The sequence below is a fragment of the Drosophila albomicans genome, chromosome 2R, assembly GCF_009650485.2.
Source record: "Drosophila albomicans strain 15112-1751.03 chromosome 2R, ASM965048v2, whole genome shotgun sequence".
In the NCBI taxonomy this organism is placed as follows: Eukaryota; Metazoa; Arthropoda; class Insecta; order Diptera; family Drosophilidae; genus Drosophila; species Drosophila albomicans.
This window is the reverse complement of record NC_047631.2, coordinates 12,822,499-12,846,409: the sequence shown is the minus strand read 5'-3', so window position 1 is coordinate 12,846,409 and position 23,911 is coordinate 12,822,499. Positions and strand designations below refer to the sequence as shown.

Here is a 23,911-nt window from a genome sequence, read left to right as displayed (position 1 = left end):
CCATTTCGTATTAACAATTCCGTGCTCTTTCATTTCACATAATATTTTCGAATTAAATAATCTAGTTGAATAGGTAAGCAAAAGTTAGTCAAGTGCAAACTAAAATCATTTGTTTTAGTAGCCAATTTTGTGGTTGAGTTTCTTATACCATTTCATATAGATCGTTTTTCAAAGAGGTCAGCTTCGAGGTAGTTTCAAAATTGGCCACTAAAATAATCCATCATAATCTCATGAGTTTCATTTTGGTTACTATTTTTCTTTGTCGTTTTTTTTTTTTTTTGTTATTGGTTAGAGATTCGAAAAAAGTGTTGAGTAACATCTTATATATATTAGTAATAATAATAATAATAACATTGATATGTTTTCATATATATATGTATTTTGTTCCGTTTTGTTCGCATTTTGAATTCGTTAATTATGCAACTCGACAATTTTGTGTGTTTTGGTTGTGTTTTCGTGTTCAGTAGCCCGACATTTGCCACCTGATATATATATATGCGATTAAGTGTTCTATCATTTCTATATCATTACAACAACAATAGCTGCAGGGGCTTTGCTAGTAGGATATACAATTACACTAAGTTCTAGACGATATTTTCTACATCTAGGTAAATATATATAGTTGCGTATATACGAGTATATAATAAGTTGATATAGAAAAGAAGTGTTCTCAAAAATTGACTAGATATTGGTTTATTGGAAGGTTCTTTACTGATAGCATTTGGTTTCCATTTATAGCGAATAGTTGAAACACTTAGGATTTCAGGATTAAGTGAATACCTTTTGTGTGTGTTTTAGGGGATTTTTGAAACTAGAAAGTTTTTGTGAGGCATCTTGAAACACTTACTTAAATAGATCGATTAAAGTCTGTTAACACATACATATACATTTAAGAAAGAGATTTCGTATCATAATCATTAATATCGATTTTTCGTTTTGTGTTTAGTTATTATAATATTTTTCTTTGGTATTACTTGATTTTTTTTCTTTTGCCCAACGATCCTGCTTCCTAAATTTTTGTTTGCATTTTAGTTAATCATTTCGTGAATTTTTCATTGTAATGTTGGTTTTCGTTTTCGAAATTTTTTGGGTTAGTCACTGAAGGGATGCGCGTTAATTTTCTCAAAATTTGACGAAGTTTTCAACACAAAATGAACTGAGAGATCGATTGAAAGAGCGCAGAAGAAATTTGGGAGAAAGCATTTGTAGAATAGTTTAGACGCTTTTCGCATTGGTTTTTTTTTTGCATTTCGTATTTTGTAGCTTTTGTCGTTAACCAAAATAGTTCCTATATTAGTACTATGATTTTTTTTCTCGGTTTTTTCTATGATTTTGCATTTTTTTTTTCATATTTTTGTTGCGTTTTTTTCGGTGTATTTTCTATAAAAAGTTTCATTTGAATCAAAATAATAAAAGCATAATTTTGAAATAATTAGCATAAAACTAAATAGATTTGTTGTTGAAAAGAATAAAATTACGAGCGTTTTGAGAAAATATTTCATTTATGACTGTAGATGTGTGTGTATATGACTGTGTGTAAACAAAATATAAGTTTTTAATTGTTGTAATTGTCATATGGAGTACCGAAGTATGAGTAAAAACTAGGATTAATGGGCTGTGCATGTGAATAGTAAAATCCAGAAGCCGGATCAGGCGCTACTCAGTCAAGGAAACCAGTGTTGACCAATTTCTCCAAAAAGAACTTGACATCACCCAATTCGGAATCCTTGATGCCCAGCGATTTCAACATGCCCAAGTCTCCATTTTCCACAGCCATAAAAACAGAACGCAAGTGCTCCAAGTCGGATCTGCAAAAGAAAATGTAATAAAGTTTCAAATTGTTTATTACTCTTCATTTCAAAACGAAACTTTTTTGCTTCTCGGAAACTGTAAACTTTATTTGGACACAAAGCAGAGCCATGTACTTATAACAAACTATTGTTGAAAGAAAAGTAAACTGTGGTAAAAAGTCCATTTTGCTTTGGTAAAAATCAACAAGTAGAAATCATTGTTAGGGAAAGTTGGATTGAGATTAAGTTAAGGAAAATAGTACATTTATTATGGTCAAATTTTATTTTCTTGTAAGTAAATTTGGAAAGAATAACAGGACCATAAATAATCATTGAAATAATTCACAAAATCTTCAACGAATATATTTTATTGCAACAAGTTGTTTACTTAAAAAACTCTATTCTCAAAATGTGAAAGTAATAAACATGTTTTAAATTTAAGTTGCCCAACTAAAATGCTTGTAAAACTTTTTGGATGATAAAGCAAATTTTGGAATACGATATACTTCAGAAACTAGCAACACATTGACACTATCTATTATCTGGGAATGCCATAAAAAAGTGAAATATATTTTATCAAAACTGTACACAAAAAGTAGGATAAGTTCAATATTGAATTATTTTTCACAACCTTCGACGAAATTATCTTAACAGAAATATATCTAAGTATATGTTAAATAATGAAATTATTTTTCTATAACATGTTATTTAAAAATTCGCTGAAATTAATAGGTTTTGATAATTAAGACTGAATTCTAAACTGAAAATTTTATTTATTTTTTAATGAAAATTTCTTTTGCTCTTGAGTTTTGGTGACATGTTTAAAGAAAATTTTGGATTGAATTTCATGAAGTTTATGTTTATTTGAATCTTCACTTCATATGAATTCGTTTAATAATCAAATCCAACTATTAACACTTCAACTATTAACAAATGATGTTTAAATATTTGGTCGAAGAAGTAAGTTTTCAATTAAAAATGATATAGGGAAATTTAATGCCAATTTGGGGAAATTAAATTATTTTTTTATAACATTTAAAAAAGGAAATGTTTATTTAAAACTTCACTGAAATTATTAGGTTTTAATAATTAAGACTGGATTCTAAACTGAAAATATTGGATGTATTTAAATTCTCGTTGGTTTAAACACTTTAATCGAAATTTCCTTCGCTCTTGAGTTTTGGCGACATGTTAAATGGAAAATTTGGATTGAATTTCAATAGTCTATGCAATATTTATATGAATCTTTACTTAATATGAATGGGTTTAAAATTAATTTCCAACTATTTTAATTAACAAATAAAAGTTAAATATTTCCTCGACAAAGTCTGTTCTCATTTGAAAATGTTATAGAAAAATTTGATGTTTCAAATTGAAACTCTCTTTGCTTTAAACAATTTAACCACAGCTTTTAGCCACTGTGTAATTTTGAAGAAAAACATACGCGCCAAGAGAGAGAGCGACAAGTACACATGAGTTTTGTGTGGCGGTTTGCTTAAAATTATACGCTTTAGTTAATTAATCCCTGCAGGTGCCTTTTGTACCCATTCTCATTCTCGTTGTCGTTCTTGTTAATGTTTGTTTGTGGTCCGAAACTTCATGATGAGCATCATCTCGAAACGACAGTCACGAGTAAAAGTAAACAGAACAACAAAAACAAAAACAAAAACAAAAACAAGCGCGACAAAGGCAACATTGCAAAATATACATTAATATCATTATCATTTGCGTGTTCTCCGCTCGAGATGTTGATGTTGAACCCTTCAGCCTCATACTCGCACTTGTTGCCAGTATTGCCTGCCACAAAAGTGCTCTCGCAGGCCATTGCCAAACTTTCTGGGCCATGTCACATTCGGGCGTTTGTGCGATAATTTGCGTTGATGAAATTTTCTAAATGCCAAGAGGGAAGTTCCAGTCGCCGGCCAGACACAGGCATAAGAGTCTCTCTCCATCTCATTCATGAATTTTCGTTTCTTTTTTTGTTAATTTATCAAGCTGTGCGTGGGGACTTTACGTGTCTAGTCTGCCTCACAATTACCCACACTCTCTGCACTCTGTTGTGGTTGTTGTTGGTTCATTGTTATTGCCCTCCATTTTGTGGTTAGTTTTTGTTGTGCTAATTTAATGAAATTTCACCTTTATATGAGAGGTAAGCCTGTTGGGCCTTTGCTTGTCGTTAGCTTGTGCTTTATGAGTGCGTTTTCGCCATTTATGACATTTACAGTTCGTCTTATTATACCCTGTAAATTTAGTGGGATGAGAAATAGCAGATGTGAGTGGACTAGTTGAAGCTTTAAAGCTGACTGAAGACAATTTTTTAAGTAAGAATTATTCTGAGAAAATAAGGTCACACAAACTGCCTGCTCATATTTTCATTTTTTAATTAAATAACAACACTAAATTATACGGAAATGTATTATCTGGAAATCCTCGTTATTTAATATTCGACAAGAGACAAAAATGAGCTGCGTGTTTTGAATTAATGTCATTGAAACATTTTAATGAGTGCGACTAAGTAAACCACAACAAATGCTGTTATCTTTATAATTAATTATAATACAGTTACTGTTTGGTTTCCAAGTAACAGATTTATTACTTGATATTTTTAGTGTGAATGAAATTGAGAGATAGTTCAAAGATATGCAGAATGTTTAAGAAGTGTATTACAAAGTAGAGTTCAAATTCAAAACTAGATGATATTATGTAAGACAGCTAACAAATTGATTTATTCATCTTAATTATTTACCTATACAAACACTTTTTTCTCCGTACTTAAAATTGATTACCCAAAGAACAAAAAAATTTAACTAATTATGAGTACTACAATGTATTTCTCAGCGACAAAGTCGCCGCATGCCCGATAAGAGAGCGAGTAATTAAATTTACTACAATCTTTAAGACGTGTTTAATAACAATTTCGCTCTTTTGTGAAAAAGGTCCTTTTCAAGGACAAACTTACAGAGATCGATGTTGCTGCTGTAGTTTGCTGCATAACCATATAAAAAGTTTATAGGTTGGCAAGTACCCTCAGCTCTACTTGAACATGCATAAATTGTGACACAACTTTGCCAACGCTGTACAGGGTATAATAAGCCAAGGGAACAAAACTCAGTGTGTAAAATGTCAAGCGTACAGCCGAAATAAGCAAATAAACAACAAGCAAAACAGAAGCCAGACTAAAAGGGAAAAGGAAAATGGTGAAAGGCGGAAGGCACGTAAACGGGTGACAGCATAAGATATTTTAAAATTTCATAACATTTTTGTGGCTGGTGACCAAAGAGAGAGCAACGGAGAAGGAGACGGAGATGGAGATGCAAAAGGACATACGCATAATTCAAGAGCAGCGTCAAGGACGTCGCTGGATGTTGCACAAAACAAAAAAACAAAAGGCCAGCACAGCTAAGGGGGAGGGGAGAAAGGGGAAAAGGATGCTGGACTCAAAGTAAAAATAGCTCTGGGTAATGCAAAAGGTTATTTAAGAGCTTTCATTATTTATACTATTTTTGGTAACCAACTTGCTCGAGGGGTTTATGCAACTCGAGGCACTAAATTAAAATTTTGTGCTTCATGCACGACAGCACATGATGCTAAAACAAAAGGATTTCTCTCTCTTTCTCTCACTCTTTCTATTTCTCTTTTTTGGCACTCGGTTTGCGGCACCCTCGAGCATTTTGGGTTATCTGACCTTACTTCATTAGATGCAAAACGGCGCAAAAGTCCTCAATCGTTTGTGATTCACTCAAAGCAATGGCCACCGGCTCAACGCCTCCCATTGGGGCAAGGGCGTCACGTGCCTTGCTGCCAAATAGTTTCTCCAGATAATTGGGTCCATGTGAGGCGATTAAGCTTTGCAAAAAGGATGCAGTCTCCTCCACCGGCGGACGCTTGGCTGCACAAAAGAGAAGCGAGAAGAAGCGAGAAAGGAAAACGTATAAATAATTATTTAGCTGTAATTGAGTTTCAACCCGTGTCAGTTTTCAAGTGCAAAGTTCGTGTGTGAGTTAAGTATTATGTTTGCAGCTGCTAAAGATACTTTCTCGTGGCCATAATTCACTTTATGATTACGCTCATAATCGATTTTATGTACTTATACTGCATATGGCCGCAATAAATTTCATTGTGTTTTCATTCACAATTGCACAATCAATTATTAACAAATTGAAAATTGCAAAATTAATTACCAATGCGGAGCTAATTGAAAAGTAAGTATACTTCTTCTGTACATATTCATTTACATTTATTTCATCGCTTTGTCTGCACTCCCTGAACATTATATCGATGTTAATCTTTTATGTTTATTGTCAATATCACATTTATGTGGTTAATAAAGTGTGTGTTCGATATTAAAACATTACGAGACCTGAGAGTCTTAGTCTTAAGATTTAAAAATCAAATATTTAATTTAAATTTATTTAATTGTTCTGTCTGCTATTGCTTAGCTTTATATACATATACTTGCTACTGCATTTTGTAAATCAATTTAAACTTCTTCCAATGTATTTCATTACGATTATTATCAATATCACATTTATACACATTATTTTTTATAAAATGTTAATTTACTATAAAAAGTAAATCTTTTATATTTACCTATGCAAACAAATTCTTAATATTAAAGATGTGGTTATTAAAATGTTTACTTACAAAAGCAACCATTCGAAAATATAACTAAAAGCAACTATTAAGCATCTCTTTCTCAAGACACTGTCTAGTGCATAAAGTTTCAAAGTTTTTGCATACAAATTGCAAGTGGAAAAGTTACAGATCCTTTAGCAAATTATTGTTATTTATATGTAGCCCAGCCTCAAAGGTGCAAACTCAACACTATCTCATTCTTGCAGACATTTAAGCCCAGTTTTATTTTGCAATTTAAATAACAACATCCAGAGGCACGTGCCAAAACTTAAATAGGGTTTTAGCTCATTAAATATTTGCATAGGAACATGGAAAGAAATTTGCCAAATTCATTGGACAATGGCAACCACTTTTAAATATTTAATGGCACATGCATGCTTGATAACAAGAAAGTTACAGTCGAGTATGCTTGACTGAGAAATACTCGGTACCTATTTTAAAGTGAAGCAACACAGTGAGGAACCATTATTATCGTTAAAATACATCAAATTAATATATCGAAAAATACTAAAATATACCTAAAGTTATATTTGATATTTCAGTATGCTATTTGGTATCAAGAAAGCTACAATTGGGTGTGATTGACTGAGAAATACCCTATACATATTGTTTACAAAAGCAAAACAGGGCGAAGGCGATGCAATCGTTAAAATATATCCAATTAATATAACAAATAAACACTAAAATGTACGAAACTCATTATTTGGTATATACTACTACATTTAAAAATATACTATAGACTATAAATATACTAGATTGTCAACCAATGCAATTAAGATTTCTCGAATAATTTCTAAGACTACGTAACCGCAACCCAATTTTCAAGAATAATTCCTTATATACTACCCTTCTTCTTGAATACTGTATAGATAGCGGTTATAAAACCGCAATTTAATATTAATTTCGTAGTTTGAAACCCAATGGGAAACTAAACCGAGACGTTGCTTGTTATACAATTTATTTGTCATTATTTAAATGCTCAACGAAAGCAATCCTTTATTTGATTTGCATTTCTCTTGTATATCGGTCAGATTGCCAATGTTTAAAGGTCAGACAAGAGTCAGTAGAGCAGTCAGTCAGTCAGTCTGTCAGTCAGGCAATCAGTCAGTCAGTGAGGCAGTGAGTCAGTCATTCAGGCAGCTAGTCAGTTGTTAAGTTTAAAAATACAAAGGAATCACCGCTTGATGTTGGCTTTTAAGCCAACTGGCTGCACTTTTGAACCCTAACCCCTGTCGACATACATATGCTGTCTGTTGTTAGCATTTTTAATGGTTGCAAGGACACGTTAGCCTCGCATACAGCGTGGGTGGGTGTGTGTGTGTGTGGGCTGATTCAGTTACTGACTGTATTTGTTATGCAAATGGCGCAGTTTGCCAGCATTTTTTTTTTTTGCCTGTTTCAGCTGCTTCTGTGTGAACATATCGCCTGGGAGCGCCACATTTCTGTATACATTATATCAGTTTGTGTGTCGTCTGTTTGCCTTTAACTTGTTACATATTCAAGCGATGTGTATCTGCACTCCAGATAGAAAGAGAGAACCCTACGTAGCATTAGCAGGCTCTTTGACTGCCCGCAGCCTTGCTTAACGCTCCCAGCCCTTTTTTTTTTTCTTTTGCTATACTAAACTGAAATGTTAACTTTACATTTCCCTTCTCTTTTATTTTTTGTGTATTGTTGATAAAAAAAAACAATGTATGCAAAATTATGTTAATTTCCCAGGGGTATTCGAGTGCAGCGCATTAAAAGTTTTTCCAATTTTATTGCAGTACAACATATAAATATTTTCCTTTTTTTTTACTACAATATGTGAATTGTTTTTACATTTGAACAATACTTGAATGTGTGTAAAACTTTTTTAAGTGGTCTGTTAAGCATTGGAAATATATGTTATATCAGCAAACTTTTATTTGTTGGAGGGCAAACTATTTATCGCTATTTCATAAGCAGAAAAGTTGCTGAAATTACTTTTATTTTATTGCGTATGAAACGCTTAAAGCTAAGTAAATCTCACAGGAAGCAAATTTAAATCTGTCTACAGCACTCTTGAAACATTTTTAATTAAAAATAACCTACTTTCAATTCAAATTCAATTCTGATTTCAATGCCACTTGCTACCTGCCGCATTTATAAGCCAAGGCGAGGCGCTAATTATTATTCATTAATAAACACTTTTAGAATGGCGTGCCAAGGCGAGAAGGAACTAAGCCAGTTTCAGTTGCTCGCTGTGCTTCTATAAATTAAGGCAGCAACAATTGGCTGAGCGTAAGATTGGGAGGCCAAAGAAGGCGGCCAAACTGACAAACGACAACTTGAGCTTGCCATTTAGCACCCCCGGAGATAGAAAGCGGAAGCCAGAGAAAGAAGAGAAAGCACAGACGACGAAGAAGAAGAGTGCGGAGTTTTGTAGCGCATAATTTATCAAAGACATTCGAGCCTGCTGCTATAACTTGCGACCGACACTTTGTAAATGATTTCATTGTCGAAAATAGTTTTTTCTTTCTGCGTCCCTTGGCAATTCTTTTGCGGAACAATGGCACACGGAAAATTTACGGCAAACTGGCGTCCTGACTTTGTCCTGGCAACGCATTTCGCTTCGTCGCGACTTTCAGTCAACTAAATTGTGGCAATTAGTGGCAACAATTTGCCGTTTGCTTAAAGTTTCGCTCATCCTTTTGCTGCGAGTTTGCCACCCATAAAATTACTCGCTCAATTTGCGCATTGTTTGTAGATTTAAAATTTATCTCTTGACTCTCTATTTATAGGCCAGCAAATATCTTAATGGCGGTTTGTGTAACAATTGCTTGGGTGACTTGATGTCACAACTTTTATCTGAAAGGTACTTAATAATTGAGTAAGAAATTCTGGCATTGATTGATGTGCAAAGTGTTTAAATGAAATTTTAATATTACTAAGAAACTTGCATATCAATTTTTAAATGAAAGTTTACTAAGATTAGGGAATTTTATTATCATGGCTGTAAAAACAATATTACCTATGTTAACTGATAATCTGGTATATTTTATATTCTACGGTATATTTTTAATGAAGTGGAATGTCGATAAATCAAAACTAGTAAGAAAGCTACAGTCGAGTGTACTCGACTGTGAGATACGCGCTACCCATTTTGAACAAAACAAATATATTTTGCGGTATTTTTCTCAAAATATACCGATTATAGTGCAAAAATACTAAAAATATATCAAATGGTATATTTGGTATATCGATATTGTGCCGCATTCAAAATATACCATAGACGGCACAATATACCAGATTGTTAGCCAAAGCATCTAAGACGCCTCGTAAGGAGGCGTTTTTGCCCATACAAAAGTATTTCTTTAATAACTTCGGCAATTTTTATCTGATCGCAACCAAATTTTCAGGAATCATAACTACTATAGTAGTTATTGTATATACCAATTCTAGCTTTAAAATTACGCGTGTTATTCAATTTATTTGATTTGCGGGACGGAAGTGGGCGTGGCAAAAATTTGAAACAAACTTGATCTGCGTGCAAACATAACAAATGCTGTCGAGAAAAAATTATAGCCCTATCTCTTATAGTCTCTGAGATCTAGGTGTTCATACGGACAGACGGACGGACGGACAGACGGACAGACGGACATGGCTAGATCGTCTCGGCTGTTGACGCTGATCAAGAATATATATACTTTATAGGGTCGGAGATGCCTCCTTCTACCTGTTACATACAAAGTTATAATACCCTTCTACCCTATGGGTAGCGGGTATATTATATTTAGTATTTTACAGTATAATTTCGGTATACTTAGCGAGTACATCACAGTCGAACATACTCGACTGCAGTTTTCTTACTTGTTTGAGTAAAATTTTGTGGCTTTAATATGGAAAATTGAATAATTTAAAGAAAACGAAGAAACTGGCATTAAGTGCTAATAATTGATATAAAAGTTTCTTTTTCATGGCTATGAATACAATATGAAGACATAGTTCTGTGACATGCATCTATAAACTATCTTTTGAGTAAGCAACTGTGTCCTTGATTGATGTGAAAAGTATATTTTATATCTAGTTAAATTGAAAGACAACAAAGAAACTTGCTTATTAATCACTGCTAATAATTTAAATGAAAGTTTACGTAGCTTGAAGCATTTCTTTCTCATGACTGTGCATACAATATGAAGACTGCATCCATCAACTGTTTTTTTTTTCGGTGAAACTCAGTCATTGTCGAAAAGTTTTGTTGCGGCATGTTTTACACATTAAATTCATGCCGCAAAACTTTCAACGTGCAAAACTGGACGACAAAATTGAAACTTTTTGATTTGCTGGCAAAAGTTTTTCAGCTGCTGCTGCTGTTGCTTATGTGTGTGTGTGAGTGTGTGTAGGGCTAATTTGATTAGATTCAGGCCAAGAAGAACTACACGAACATAAAGTCGGCAACTTGTGTGCGAAATCTTGTAAAGTGCAACATCGTGTTACAAATTCAACTGAGTAGCCCAATCTCTGGATTTGGCAGTGTTTGGCCTGCTGGCCATGTAAGATATTTGTGTCCTTGACATTTCTGACACACACACATGACTCTAACAGGCTTAATTGGAATACGGCCTTTAATTTCCTGCCCGGGATTCTGGTAGCAACATTTTGCCAATTTTAAGCTTCAATCGAAAATGTTGTGCCAGATTTTTGATTGCATTCCTAGGGGGCACAATTTCGCTTGGCATTGATTAAGCCAAGACATCAAATGGCCAGATTAATTGAATTATTTGCGCTTGTTTCACTGCAGTTTTGCAACTAATTATTGTTATGTCTTGTGGCCAACCGTTCGTATGCGTAATTTATGCGCTGCAATTGCAAATCCAATCGAAAACTTTCACAGTTCGTCGTACTTACCCGCTGTGCAAAGACGCATATCCTCATCATAGCCATCGGAGCAATCGGGCGCACCATCGCATAAATATTGTATGGAAATGCAATTACCATCGACGGGACACTTGAATGGTTCGTACGCATGGCAGGGTTCTGAAAGGAGGCAAGAGAAGAAAAACAAGAATTCCATGAAATACGCGAAGCTTTGAACACTCAAATAGTCATTTAAAAATGAATGATGTCTGCGTTCGCTAGAACGCCAAAAGTCCATTTTAAGAAAATCAAAACCAAATCTGCAAATCTCAGATGAATTCGCATATTCAATTCAAAATAAATAATTACTTTCTTTTGCTGGAAAAAATTTTGGCGTATTTTAAATATGAAAATTTTATATGTGATTTCAACTTTTAGTTTTAAATCTGTAAACCCCAAAGGATAAAAAACACTTAATTTAATGCCCAATGGTTGTAGCTTAAGTATTTTGCTATATATTCACACATATATTTAACATGTCAAACAATTGTACAAATTCCTCTTTATTCCCTGTCTTTGCTGTTTACTCGTTACTTTGGGGACCTGTAGCATTGCAATCGCATTTGCGCTTGTTAAGAGGATTTATTCAACATAAAACACAGAGACGCTTAAATCCATATACATGTATGTATGTCTTTTCTTTTTTATTTGTTTTTTTATTTTACGGCAGATTTTGTCTTTGTTTCTTGCGGTTTTAACTCTAGTCATTTGCATGCTGGAATTACATATATTTTACATTTGTATTTTATTGATTTTCAGAGCACTTGAATTTTTGGTTAAAGTTGCATAAACAATTCAACAACTTGCCAAGAACTATCAAAGTATAATTGTGCTTCTTTTACACCAAAATATGCTATCTTGTTTATTCTCGCATCACTTTATTTCCACCTGGAGTCTATTAGCTAAAGCTGCATAAATTTGAATTGCAAAAGCAATTTCAACATGTTGACGTTATTTATGCAACTCCAGTGAAACTTGCAAACAACGAAGGAGATGAATATACTAGAAGGAAATTGCAGCTAAAGTTTAATAGAAAAAATGTCAAGTGCCAAGTTGAAAACTCGGGCATTTAGCATTTTGATAAAGTTTTCATTGTGGATATATTTTAAAATTGAATTAAACTTGGGCGCAAGCAATGCTCTATAAAAGGTCAGGTAAATGGCATCAGGTAATTCTTTTTAGCTAATATATTTTAAGCAGCTCTTTTATGGATAAAAAACCAAAAGACCGCACATAACCGTAAAGTAAATGCGGTGCAAAAAACCAAATGTCGGAAAGTAAACCTCTTTTTGGCACGGCTACATTAAAGCCAGACAAATGAACATAAATACCTAAGCCAGACGGGAAAACACACACACACACACACACTTACATACATACGCACGCAGAAATAGCAGCGCACAAATGGCAGTGAAAATTGCTGGTGAAAAGCTGAAGTGAAAAGCTTTGCTCTTTTGTCCCTGGCCACGTGCCTGGGCGAAATAAAACCAATTTACGCAGTGGAAATAAAAATGCTGGCGCAAATTCACAGTCAAAACACAAAAGAACCTAAAAACACAAAACAACAGCAGCAACAGCAGCAACAACAACAACAAAGAAGGAAAAACATGCGAAAATTAAAATACCAAATTTTTGAGCTGCGCTCCATGCATGTTAACAAATGGTGCAGGATATAGGCGAGGAAAGGACAACGAAAACAAAAGGCAGGAGCAACAGCAAAAGGACAACAATAAATTCAATTAACTTGCGCCTTGTTTGGGTTTCATTTTGATTTCCTTTTCTCTTCACTCAACAGAAAATGGCCTCAGAGTGCGCATCGACAGCTAATGCGCATTTAAGGAGACTTTTATGAAAAGTGAAAATTAGTGAATGAAATTGAAGGGGAAAAAAACAATTGCAAAGATGAAAATAAATTAATTGCGTTGATTGTCAGTTAATGAATTTGCCTGTTTGTCTTTTCCATTTAACAATTAAGTGCACATTTCTGATCCCTTTTTATACTCAGCATACAATTTGCAATAGGGAGTGATTAACTTGCTTAAACATCATAATTTTTAATGGAATATAGCGCATCTGCTGTTTCAGCATATCCATTTCAAATACTTGTTTTCATTAATCAATTTTGCATTAATATTTATGTTGTAAATATGCTTTTGTTTGTGTAATTTCAATTGCCCGAAACGCATTTAATTCAATTTATTTTTCTGTAATTAATTCAGATTATGTTATTGCTAACATAAATTAATTAAAAGGCAGTAAACATCAAACGTTTTGACTTGATTAAATGATTTTATAGTAGCATATATAATTGTAGTTTAAAACATTGAGTTTAAAATACAATCAAAGCTACTGCCAAATATGAATCTGATAAAAGAATACACTAGTTTCAGATAAAAATAAAGTCCTTCTGCTTTTTAAATTATAATAGGAGACAATAGATTATGACAATAAAATTGGAATCATGTTTACAAATTCCAAAAATATTTGAATCAACTTTAAACAAGCTCACTTCATTTAGTCAATTAAGAAATCAATAACTAAATTACTATTGAACAATTACTCAAATCATGCAATACTCATACGCAACGTATGCAAATCATTTTCAAAACATTCAAAACAATAAGCAAGTCGCTTACAAAATCAAACGATTATCGTTTAACCTCAAAGCAACTAAATCAACACAGAAATTCGAAGGGGCAACAAGGGAAAAGGTTTGTGTGTTTGTATCTTTGGAAAAACAACGTATACAAAGTATTTTCCAGAGAATTGACATAAAAGCGACTTTAAGTGTGAGCATAAAACGTTTTGACAGCTTTCCCAATAAATGTACGTAAGTTTATTGTGTCGAACCCTTTTTTTGTTGGCAATGTTTTGTATTGTTGGTTTTTGGCAGCTTTTTTCGTGGTCCGAAAACCTTTTGACCTTTACATGAATTTTGGCTGCGATTTCTGCTACGCACACACATAGACATACACATACTCACACACAATAAAGCAAATCATCATTCAAGTTGGCAACTTGGCAAAAGTACTTCGTAGTCGCACTTGTTTACTTGCCAAGTGAATGAATTATGGTATTGCTCCCTTGGCTTGTCAATTATCACGGTCCTCTGGGTACATAAATTCCAATTGTTGCAACATCAAATGCTAATGAATAGCTCGCGGCTTCAGTTCAGCTTTCTTATGCTCCAAATTTGTATTGTATGAAATTTTGCGTTCATTGACAGCAGTCTGAAAATTAAGTAGTCTGGCGCGTGCAACAGGGCGTATGTGTGATAAAAGGCCAAATGCTTGACAGCCCTCAAAATTATAGGCCTCCTGCTTAGCTGCTCTGCGGGGAAAGTGTACATTGACATTTTCATCAGGCCAAAACTAAGTGCTTAAGCCCTTGAAATTACAGTCATTTAGTTCACTTTAGTTGAACTTGAAAATGTGGGAGTGTCTCTTCATAATTATACTTCAATTTTAGAGTGCTTTGAGTGAATGAATTTAAATGCATTTATGCTAAGTAGGCTTAAGGTTTTAAAGGAACTTAAGTCAACATAGACAACTGAAATTCAACTAGTAGGAAAACTAGTGTAGAGACTGTAAGAAACCCGCTTTCCGTTGGCAGTAAAAGCAAAACAGTGCCGTATTATGATATAAATATATCAAAATAATATTCTGAAAACAGAATTCTAAAATAAACCGAAATGTATGAATATATGGTATGTTGATATAACGAGTGCCATCTCGAATCGTCTCGAAGTGTTCATACGGAAGAATATATTTACTTATTTCAAAAACAAACAAGTAAGAAAGTTACAGTCGAGTGTACTCGACTGTGAGATACCCGCTACCCATTTTTAATAAAGGCAAAATATTGCGGTATCATTTTAAAAATATACCGAAAATACTAAAAAAAATACTAAAAATATACCAAATGGTATATTTGGTATATCGATATAGTACACCATTCAAAATATACCATAAACGGCACAATGTGCCAGATTGTCGGCCAAAGCAACTCAGACCCCTAGTAAGTAGGCGTTTTTCCCATACAAAAGTATTTCCTAAATAACTTCGACAATTTTTATTTGATCGCAACCAAATTTTCAGAAATTACTATACTAAACTACTATAGTAATTATTGTATATACCAAAATTCGTAACTCTAGCTTTAAAATTACACCTGTTATTCGATTTTTTTGATTTGCGGGGGCGGAAGTGGGCGTGGCAAAAATTTGAAACAAACTTGATCTGCGTGCAAACATAACAAATGCTGTCGAAAATTATAGCTCTATCTCTTATAGTCTCCGAGATCTAGGTGTTCAACGGACGGACGGACGGACGGACAGACGGACATGGCTATATCGTCTCGGCTGTTGACGCTGATCAAGAATATATATACTTTATAGGGTCGGAGATGCCTCCTTCTACCTGTTACATACATTTCCTGCCGGCACAAAGTTATAATACCCTTCTACCCTATGGGTAGCGGGTATAAAAATATAACAAGTAAGAACGTTACAGTCAAGAATGCTCGACTGTGAGATACCCGCTTCCCATCCGGAGAGACAGCTATCTCCGACTGTTACCTCGGATAAAGAATATATGTACTCTATGGGGTCGGAGATGATTTTATCTGGCACAAAGTTAAAATACCCTTCTATCCTGTGTCTAGCGGGTATACAAATAAGTTAACAACAACTCTTTATAGTTGAATTCAAGCTTAAATCGACCAAAACAAAACGTTTAGAATCAATTTATGTACAGCTGCTAGATGCAACCAACTGTGTAGCTTGACTATAGATAACTACACATTCTTATTCATCTTTCCTTCCCATGCGTTCCCATTAACAAACACTAGTGCTGTGCCCCGAAAAATGCCTATTGATTGAGCAGAACACATTATGTGCAATGAATTGAATAAACAAAGTACTTCGGAGCAGTCAATAAAGTCTGTTTGCTTGACTTGATTTTAAATTCTGTATTTGTTTAAGGTAAGAGGCAACAAGTGCGCACAAAAGTAGGCAACTGAAATTTTCGTAGTTACAATTTCGTCTTCTTTAACCTGAAAATAAATACAAGCAGAGTCTTTGTGTGCTTGTACGGTTGTTGCCTTGGCATGAATTAATTTACGAAAAATCCAGCAGACCAAATGAGTTGACTGTGTTGAATGGAAATGAAAATGTGGCCGAAGCTTGTCAGCTGTGGCTATGGCGGTGGCGGTGTCGGTGTCTTCTGCTGGCAATGTACACTTAATAAATGTTGCATAAATGTCACAGACTATGGAAGACGACACGCACCTGTCAGAGCTGTAATACACACACACACACACACACAGTGTCACACACGCTGGCGGGTTGTGTGTGCTGTGTTCTCTTGTGCCCGGTTGTGAAAAATATTAAGCATGCGAGCGCACACACAATGTCCGGCCAAAAGCATAAACATAAAAGCCAAAATAGCATTTTGTGCTAAGCACTGCACGTGACACGTTGCCACAGACAGGAAAAAGCAATTGGAATTGGCATTGAAAGCCCTGAGCTGATACTGAGAAGCTGAGCAAACTGTGTGTTGTAAGATGAGAAAAGTGTTCATCTGCGTGTGTGTGTGTGTGTGTTAAAAAAGTGTTGACACATGAGGCGTATGCGCAATATGTGTTGTCCCCATGTTCAATATACGCCTGCCAATTGCACTCTGCCCGTCACACGCAATTGCCAAGGTGTGCCCTGTCATGTGGCAAAGTTGTGGCAAACTGTCTTTCTTGGCTAGCGGATAATAATAATAATAATAATAATAATCCCAGTTTGGCGGCAAGTCAATTACTCATCTGACTAGATTCCATTGTGCAACTGTTGCAAAACAACATGACTCATCGAATTTTGCGTGGAGGAAAAACGAACCCATTCTTTGGCCAAGTACTTTGTGTGCTTCCTGTGGGCAGACTAAGCATATTCTCGACCACAACACAACATGACGTATACGCAATAGAAACTAAATAATTATACAGGCTCGCACTCACACACACACACCCTATTATAAGTGTGCTCTTATGAAAATTACTTTCCTTCCGTTGTGCCTTTATCATGTACATGTTTCCCACCCTTATACATGTATGTGTGTGCTGTTGTTGTGTTGCCTTCAGTTGGAAACTAGTTTGATTGCATATAACTAATTGTTTTGCTTATAAATTAGCACATTTGTATGCACTGCCTCGCTCAAGAACGACAACAATGCTGACGTAATTTATTATAGCAACCGGAGACATGCATCTTCTAGCAGACACATAGATAGACAGACACTACATAGAGATAGAGACAGAGAGAGAGGAAGAGATATATTATATATCTCTAGAAGTGGAGTAAGAGTTCAAATGGTACGTGTAGAGCCGAGACATGTTGATTTGTTTCATTCGCTTTGAATTGAATGTACTAATGGCACGAACTATGTCTTGATTATAATACTCAGCAGTTGCAGCTGAGACGTCTTTCTACTACTTACTCGTATACAATAGTATAGATAAACAACTATGCAATATGGGAATTCTAGCAATAAAATAACGCAGCTGCAGCAATTGCTGTTTGTACAGTTTGCTTTTGCGTTTGCGTTTGTGGCTCACAGTCAAGTGGGTGAAATCCCGCAGCGAGTGTTGTACGTCAACTGTTTGATATTGTAGTTCTGCAAGTAAATATTCAACAATCGATAAAGTGGCTGCATCTTCGCTTCAAGAGAAATACAAAACTTTGCTTCGGGGTTTAGTTTGTTGCGCAGTTTCAACCATATTCATTTTATGATTGTTATTTCTAGAAATACAGTTGCGATATTACAAAACGCATCAATTTATATTTTTAGTTTTCTTTGTATATTGATACTTCTTATAATGAATATTTTAAAAACTTATTTTTATACCCGCTACCCATAGTAGAGTTCAAAATGAATACTTTAAATTAAGAGTTTGATAGAACTTCATCAGCTTCTAATTATAACAAGAATTTCGTTGAGATTATCCGCTGTTCGTTTACTTCGACCTGCACAAGTTGAGCTGAACTCTGACCTACGGAAATTGACCACTTTAACCAACTAAATATTTAATAAGCAAGCAAGACAAGCGAGCCAAAGCACACATATTGCGTATACGCAACAAAGTGCAAGTCATGTCATCCTACACACATACTAAGTTTCTGGGTCATGATTGTGTTCTCAAATACAAAGTATAATTAAATTTAATTGGCTTTATTGCGAATGTGTGTGTATTTATAGAATGGCTTAGACTTGCTACTGATATTCATTATAGCCTCCCAATTTTAATTAATTAAATTATTTGAACATTTTGCTGGCCAGATAATCAACTAATGATACCGTTTGATTAACCAATTAACTCGATGTTCAAGCAAATAAGCATGAGAATATGGAAATATATTTGACTTGAGTAAGACGATATGCTTTCACTTTGCACAAAGCTTTCAACTGAAAGCCATACGTGTCGTATGCGCAATATATGTATATTGTGCTGGCTTTGTCACGTCAACTGCAATTTACAGCCAACAATTGCAGCTTAGCTGACTCATGCAATTGCCCAGGTGTCAACTTGCACTGCATTTGCCTCGTTTTAAGTTGCCGCTGTAAAAGTTTTACTAGCGAAATAACAATGGAAACAATATCAAAACTACAATTTCAGATGCATGATTTATTTCGTTTTATTATTGTCCGCTCGTAGATTTGTATTACTATTTTGTTCTTTTCGTTTTTTTTTTTCTCTGAAAGGCGTGAAAACTGTGGAAAAACGATGCCATAAATTTTGCACTTTTATTGACGCTAGCCTCGTAAAAAGTGCATTTGGTTTAGCGGAAATAATGCTGGCGAATATGCGACTATAAATTCTTGGCAAAAATTTGTATGCATTTTCCCAAGCGTGTGTTCGTGTATAAAAACGTGTAAAGCCGTAATCATAAATTACATTTTCTAATAGCTTAGCCGAATGTGTGCAGAAATAATGCAATTTGTGTGAATCGCTGCAGAACGAACGATGAAAAAATGTACGAAAAAAATGACAATCTAAAAGGGAATAATTCTTCCACTACTTTTTCTGCAAAAGTATTTTTCTCTTCTTTAAAAAGAAATCTCCTTAAATATATTAAGTATACGCCTCGCAGGCAGTTCACATATGTGTTGACTCTCTTTTTCATGTTGGCGCTTGCAATTTGTTGACAAGAAATGAACCGGAAATTGTGCACATCATTAAGTTGAAATGCCATTTCCAGGTGCATTTTTAAGTTTTCCTTCGGCCATGAATATAAATATAATATGCAATTTATTCTTTGCCCCAAGCGAGGCAAAACATTTCATTAAAATAAAATGAGAATTTTGGTTGAACGAGCACAACTGATTAAATTAAATAAACAAAATTCAAGTTAGAACAAAAATGCAAATCAAAATTTGAAAGTCTCTTGATCCAAAATAAATCGTTTAAGGCTTGAACAATCGCCACCGTTTCTAGTCGGTGCAGTATCTCAATTGATGTTGGGCAACCAACCAAAGTCAGCTAACTGAATTCTCCGTAAAATGGTTAGTACCAGCTTTTTCTCCCGTTGGCATTCAGTGCAAGTCAACCGCAAATATTTTCCACCACATTTTCTGCTAGCTGTTGGTATTTGATTTGCGTTTTGCTCGCTAGCTCGCTTTCTATCTCTCTCTCTGTCTCTGTGTCTCTTAGTTTTGCTGGCCTGCTTTTATTTTTTGTGTTCAACACGCAACAGACAAAACAATGTCATTAAAGCAAAATAAGCGAACAGAAGTAAACACTCTCTCACATCCTTCTATGCCTCTCGCCTCTCGCCTCTCGTCTTCTACAAAAACGCCCCAAAAATATTCACAAAATGGCTGAGCGACCATGTGTCAGTGGCTGCAATCAACCAAACTGCCAACAACACACACACAGACAGCAACACTCACACACACGCCAGGCAGCAACACTCACACGCAGACAATTGTCCATCGGCATTTTTCTACCCGCATCACATAGTGTAGAAGGGTATTATAACATTTTGCCTTCAGCAAAGGTATAGAGTAGTCAGAAGAAGATTTCTTCAACCACATAAAGTAAGTATTTTTGCCGAGACAATAGCCATGTCCGTCAGTCAATCTGTCCCTTAGTCCGTATGAACACATATGTAGATCTCTCATGGAGGTATAATATTTATTTCGACAGCACTTGCTATGACTCCTGAAAATTTGGTTGCGATCGTTTAAAAACTGTAGAAGTTATTTAGAAATAATTTTATATGACAATTGTTGCATCTTAGTTGCTTTGAACTCTTTGGTATTTTTTGAATTTAGTACTATATTAATATACCGCACCGTTCCCCTTTCATACTCTGATGTAGCTTTCTTGCTTATTATATTCGCTACCCATAAGGTAGCCTGTTCCTCCAGGAAATGTGCGTAGCAGGCAGAAGTAGTTATCTCCGCCCCTTCAAGTATATATATTCTTGATGAGCGTCAGGATCCGAGACGATATAGTCATGTCCGTCTGTCCGTATAAGCACACAGATCTCAGAAACTATAAGACATAGAGCTATAATTTTTCGAATGGTTTGGTATGGTATTTTTTGCACTCTATGGTATATTTTGAATGTAGTACTACATCAAATATAGCCTTTGGTATATTTTTAATATTTTTGTGATATATTAATTCGGTATATTTTAAAATTTAATATCGCACTCTTTTGCCTTTTATTTACAATGTGTAGCGGGTATCTTACAATCGAATACACTCCACTGTTGCTTTCTTAGTTGTTTCTATTTTTTTTGTGTGTTGTTGCGAGTGGCAGGCTGTCGTGTGGCATCGGAGGCATGTGGCATGTGGCATGTGCTAACAATGAGCAAACTACACCACACCAGTTAAATATATACAAACACAGTCAAAGTTCGCATTAGTCGAAAATAAACGTTATACGCTGGCTAAAACTACAAATTTCGTAATTCGAATGCAAATTTCGCGGGTTTCATTTTACACAGCACTTACGCTTGAGTTTGCCAAATAAATAGCTGAATTAAACAAACTTTGCGACAACACGCTAAAATAAACGCATCGTTATTTGGATTGTTTCGAATTTCTCGCTTGGTTCTTGTTACTGTCATCATTTAATTTGATAAATTTCATGGGAATTTATGATGAGCTAGAGTATGAGATAGTGCAGAGTAAAATGAGAATATTTGGTAATACTATAAATAGGAAAATGGTTGCCTCATTTAATAATTAGAAATCATGTTAGAAGTCAGGGAAATTGAAACTTATGTAGAAAATTACATTGCTGATTCACTTTCGAGTATTAATTAGATAAATTCACATAACATTATTCTAAAAAAAATGTTTAATAAACAGCTACGGATTTATTGTTCATAAATTTCGCATAAATTGTGAATCTCATAAACACATACAATTTAAGTATATACGAATTTAAATTATTAGAAATTGTAGACTTAACAAATTAAATACATATTGTTTTATACAAAAATGAATATAATTAAAATAAAGTTTAAGCTTCAATGTTATCATTAAACTTTATGCTTCCTATTAAATATTCATGATATTAAATTAAAGATACGCATATTTTAAACTATAAGAAATTGAATTCGAAATAAATTAGTTGTACATGAAAAGTAAATTCAAAATAATAAAATGAGATTTTAGTGACAAGAACCATAATTTATACTATAAGACTTAGGTTGTATTGATAGAAAATAAATAATTAAATGAACAAATAAATGTTAATACACTAGTTGTTATATTTATTTAAATAACAACCAAACATAAGCTACAAAATAAATATTAAAAACTTTAGAACAATCCAATTAATAATTTACAGATTACAGCTTTTCTAAACGAAACATTTTCGTTTTAAATTTTCGTTTTTTCTGCCATTTACAATTTAAAAGAAAAACAAACTAAATTGTCAGCAACTTGTTTGCTTCTCTGATGTTAGCGAGCTGCCAAAAGAGTCGATTACAATTGTATGCAATTCAATTTGTTGTGTGTGTCAACAACTTTTCCGCTCACTTTCACATGCAACAGCGAATCAAACTCAAACTCAAACACAAACACACACACACACATAGGCGCACTTACAATTAAGTGTTATATGGCCCAAAAACGACAAGTGACTAAACACGATTGATGTTAAGCCAAACAGCTCACTTGTAGAGGCACCTGGCAGCCATTCTGCCATTGAGTCGCTCTAACTGAATGACACTTGGCGATAGTAAATGTCCATGGTGTTGTGGATGAAAGCAAAAGGAAATCAAGCAAATTGGTGGAATTTCCGTTTCCTGCTTTTACTGCGAGTATAATGCCATGTTTGTCAACGATTTTCGTTTTTGGCTGCTATCAAAAGCTGTGCACTTCTCTCCCTTTTGAATAACAAACGAATAAATGTTTTGCTTTTTTATTACCTGACATTTTTGTTAAAGAGCAATAAAGGATGCTTTAATTGCCCGCAAGAAGCGCATTCAATTGTCGTTAACAGTTTGTAATAAAAATTGAACTTGTTTCTGATTTAGCGTGGCAAATGCGTTCATGTCACATTTGATTGCCCATTCGATTGTCAATTGCGAATTTAATGGACTACTATATAGTACATATATATTTAGCAGTGCCTTAAAGTCGCCTTGACCGACTTGCGACTTGTTTGCGGGGCGAATAAATATTCTACAACACTGTTGTGGCAGAAAATAGCATTTACACAAAATGTCAGCGACATTTTGTTGTGGCTTGTGACAAGGTCCTTTTCGTCCTGTCCTGGTGACACATTTGTTGACCACATTAATTGCTTTGGCGGCCACAAAGGCCAACGTTGCCATGCGTCACTTGCATAAACTTGTAGGTCGACCTTGCACTTGGCTCCTCCAAGCACGTTGCAACTGAAATAATGCTTAAATAATTACCACTTGACGCACACACACACAACTAAATATGACAATTAAGCCAAGCCAGCGTACAGCATGGCAAAAGACGTGGAAAAAATAATAAATGCTCTCGCTGCGTTGACGTTGAAACCAGGCCAAAGCCAGACAAGTCAACTCAGCAGCAACATCATCATCATCATCATCATCGTCATCGTCGTCGTCTGGCAGCTCATAATGCCATTTAAGTGCAGGCAATTAAAAATGTGGCACAAGTCGAAGCAGCTGCTTAGCTGACGCTATCATTAAACTCGTGCATTTAACATGGCTTCAAAGCAAAAAAAAAAAAAAAGAAGTCAAGCGCCATAATGTAGTGTATTTAAAGTCCGTCCTTCTTGACTTTTTTGTTTGCTACCTTTCACAAAAAAATTCCCGAGGCGTCGTAAACACGACACGACATTACCGGCAGGCCAGTTATTAACGAGCGGTAATCATGAAAAATGTTTGCTTCGCTCCCCCGCAATAAAACAAACGGAAAATGCACAAACAAGCCAAAAAAAAAAAAAAACTGAGCCTGACTTGAGTCGCTTATTTACGCACGTATTTGCCAAATTCCTGCGGTCTCTGGAGCATTCATTTGAATTAGGCGCCTAATTGAAAGCACGTTAAGCCTGCCAAGTTGTTGTCTCAGCTGCTGTTCGTGTTCGTGATCGTGTTGTTGTCACT

At 34.8% G+C, this 23,911-nt stretch overlaps 1 protein-coding gene across 3 annotated transcripts in view; it reads right to left on the bottom strand.

Annotated features, from left to right (window-relative positions):
* Positions 1 to 231: 231 nt before the first annotated feature.
* Positions 232 to 23,911, bottom strand: part of LOC117576580 (IDLSRF-like peptide) — an 83,556-nt gene continuing 59,876 nt past the window's right edge. Inside the window, exons 1-4 of one of the 3 annotated variants that reach the window (XM_052007102.1) lie at positions 14,287 to 14,305; positions 11,295 to 11,423; positions 5,481 to 5,679; positions 232 to 1,808 (exon numbers count right to left, since the gene is read on the bottom strand). In XM_052007102.1, the coding sequence (XP_051863062.1) occupies positions 1,661 to 1,808; positions 5,481 to 5,679; positions 11,295 to 11,313 (366 nt within the window). In that variant the 5' untranslated portion in view covers positions 11,314 to 11,423; positions 14,287 to 14,305 and the 3' untranslated portion in view covers positions 232 to 1,660. Of the gene's footprint in view, positions 1,809 to 5,480; positions 5,680 to 11,294; positions 11,424 to 14,286; positions 14,306 to 23,911 lie in introns of those variants that run through there. The other 2 variants (XM_034261460.2, XM_052007103.1) reach the window with 2 other exon arrangements.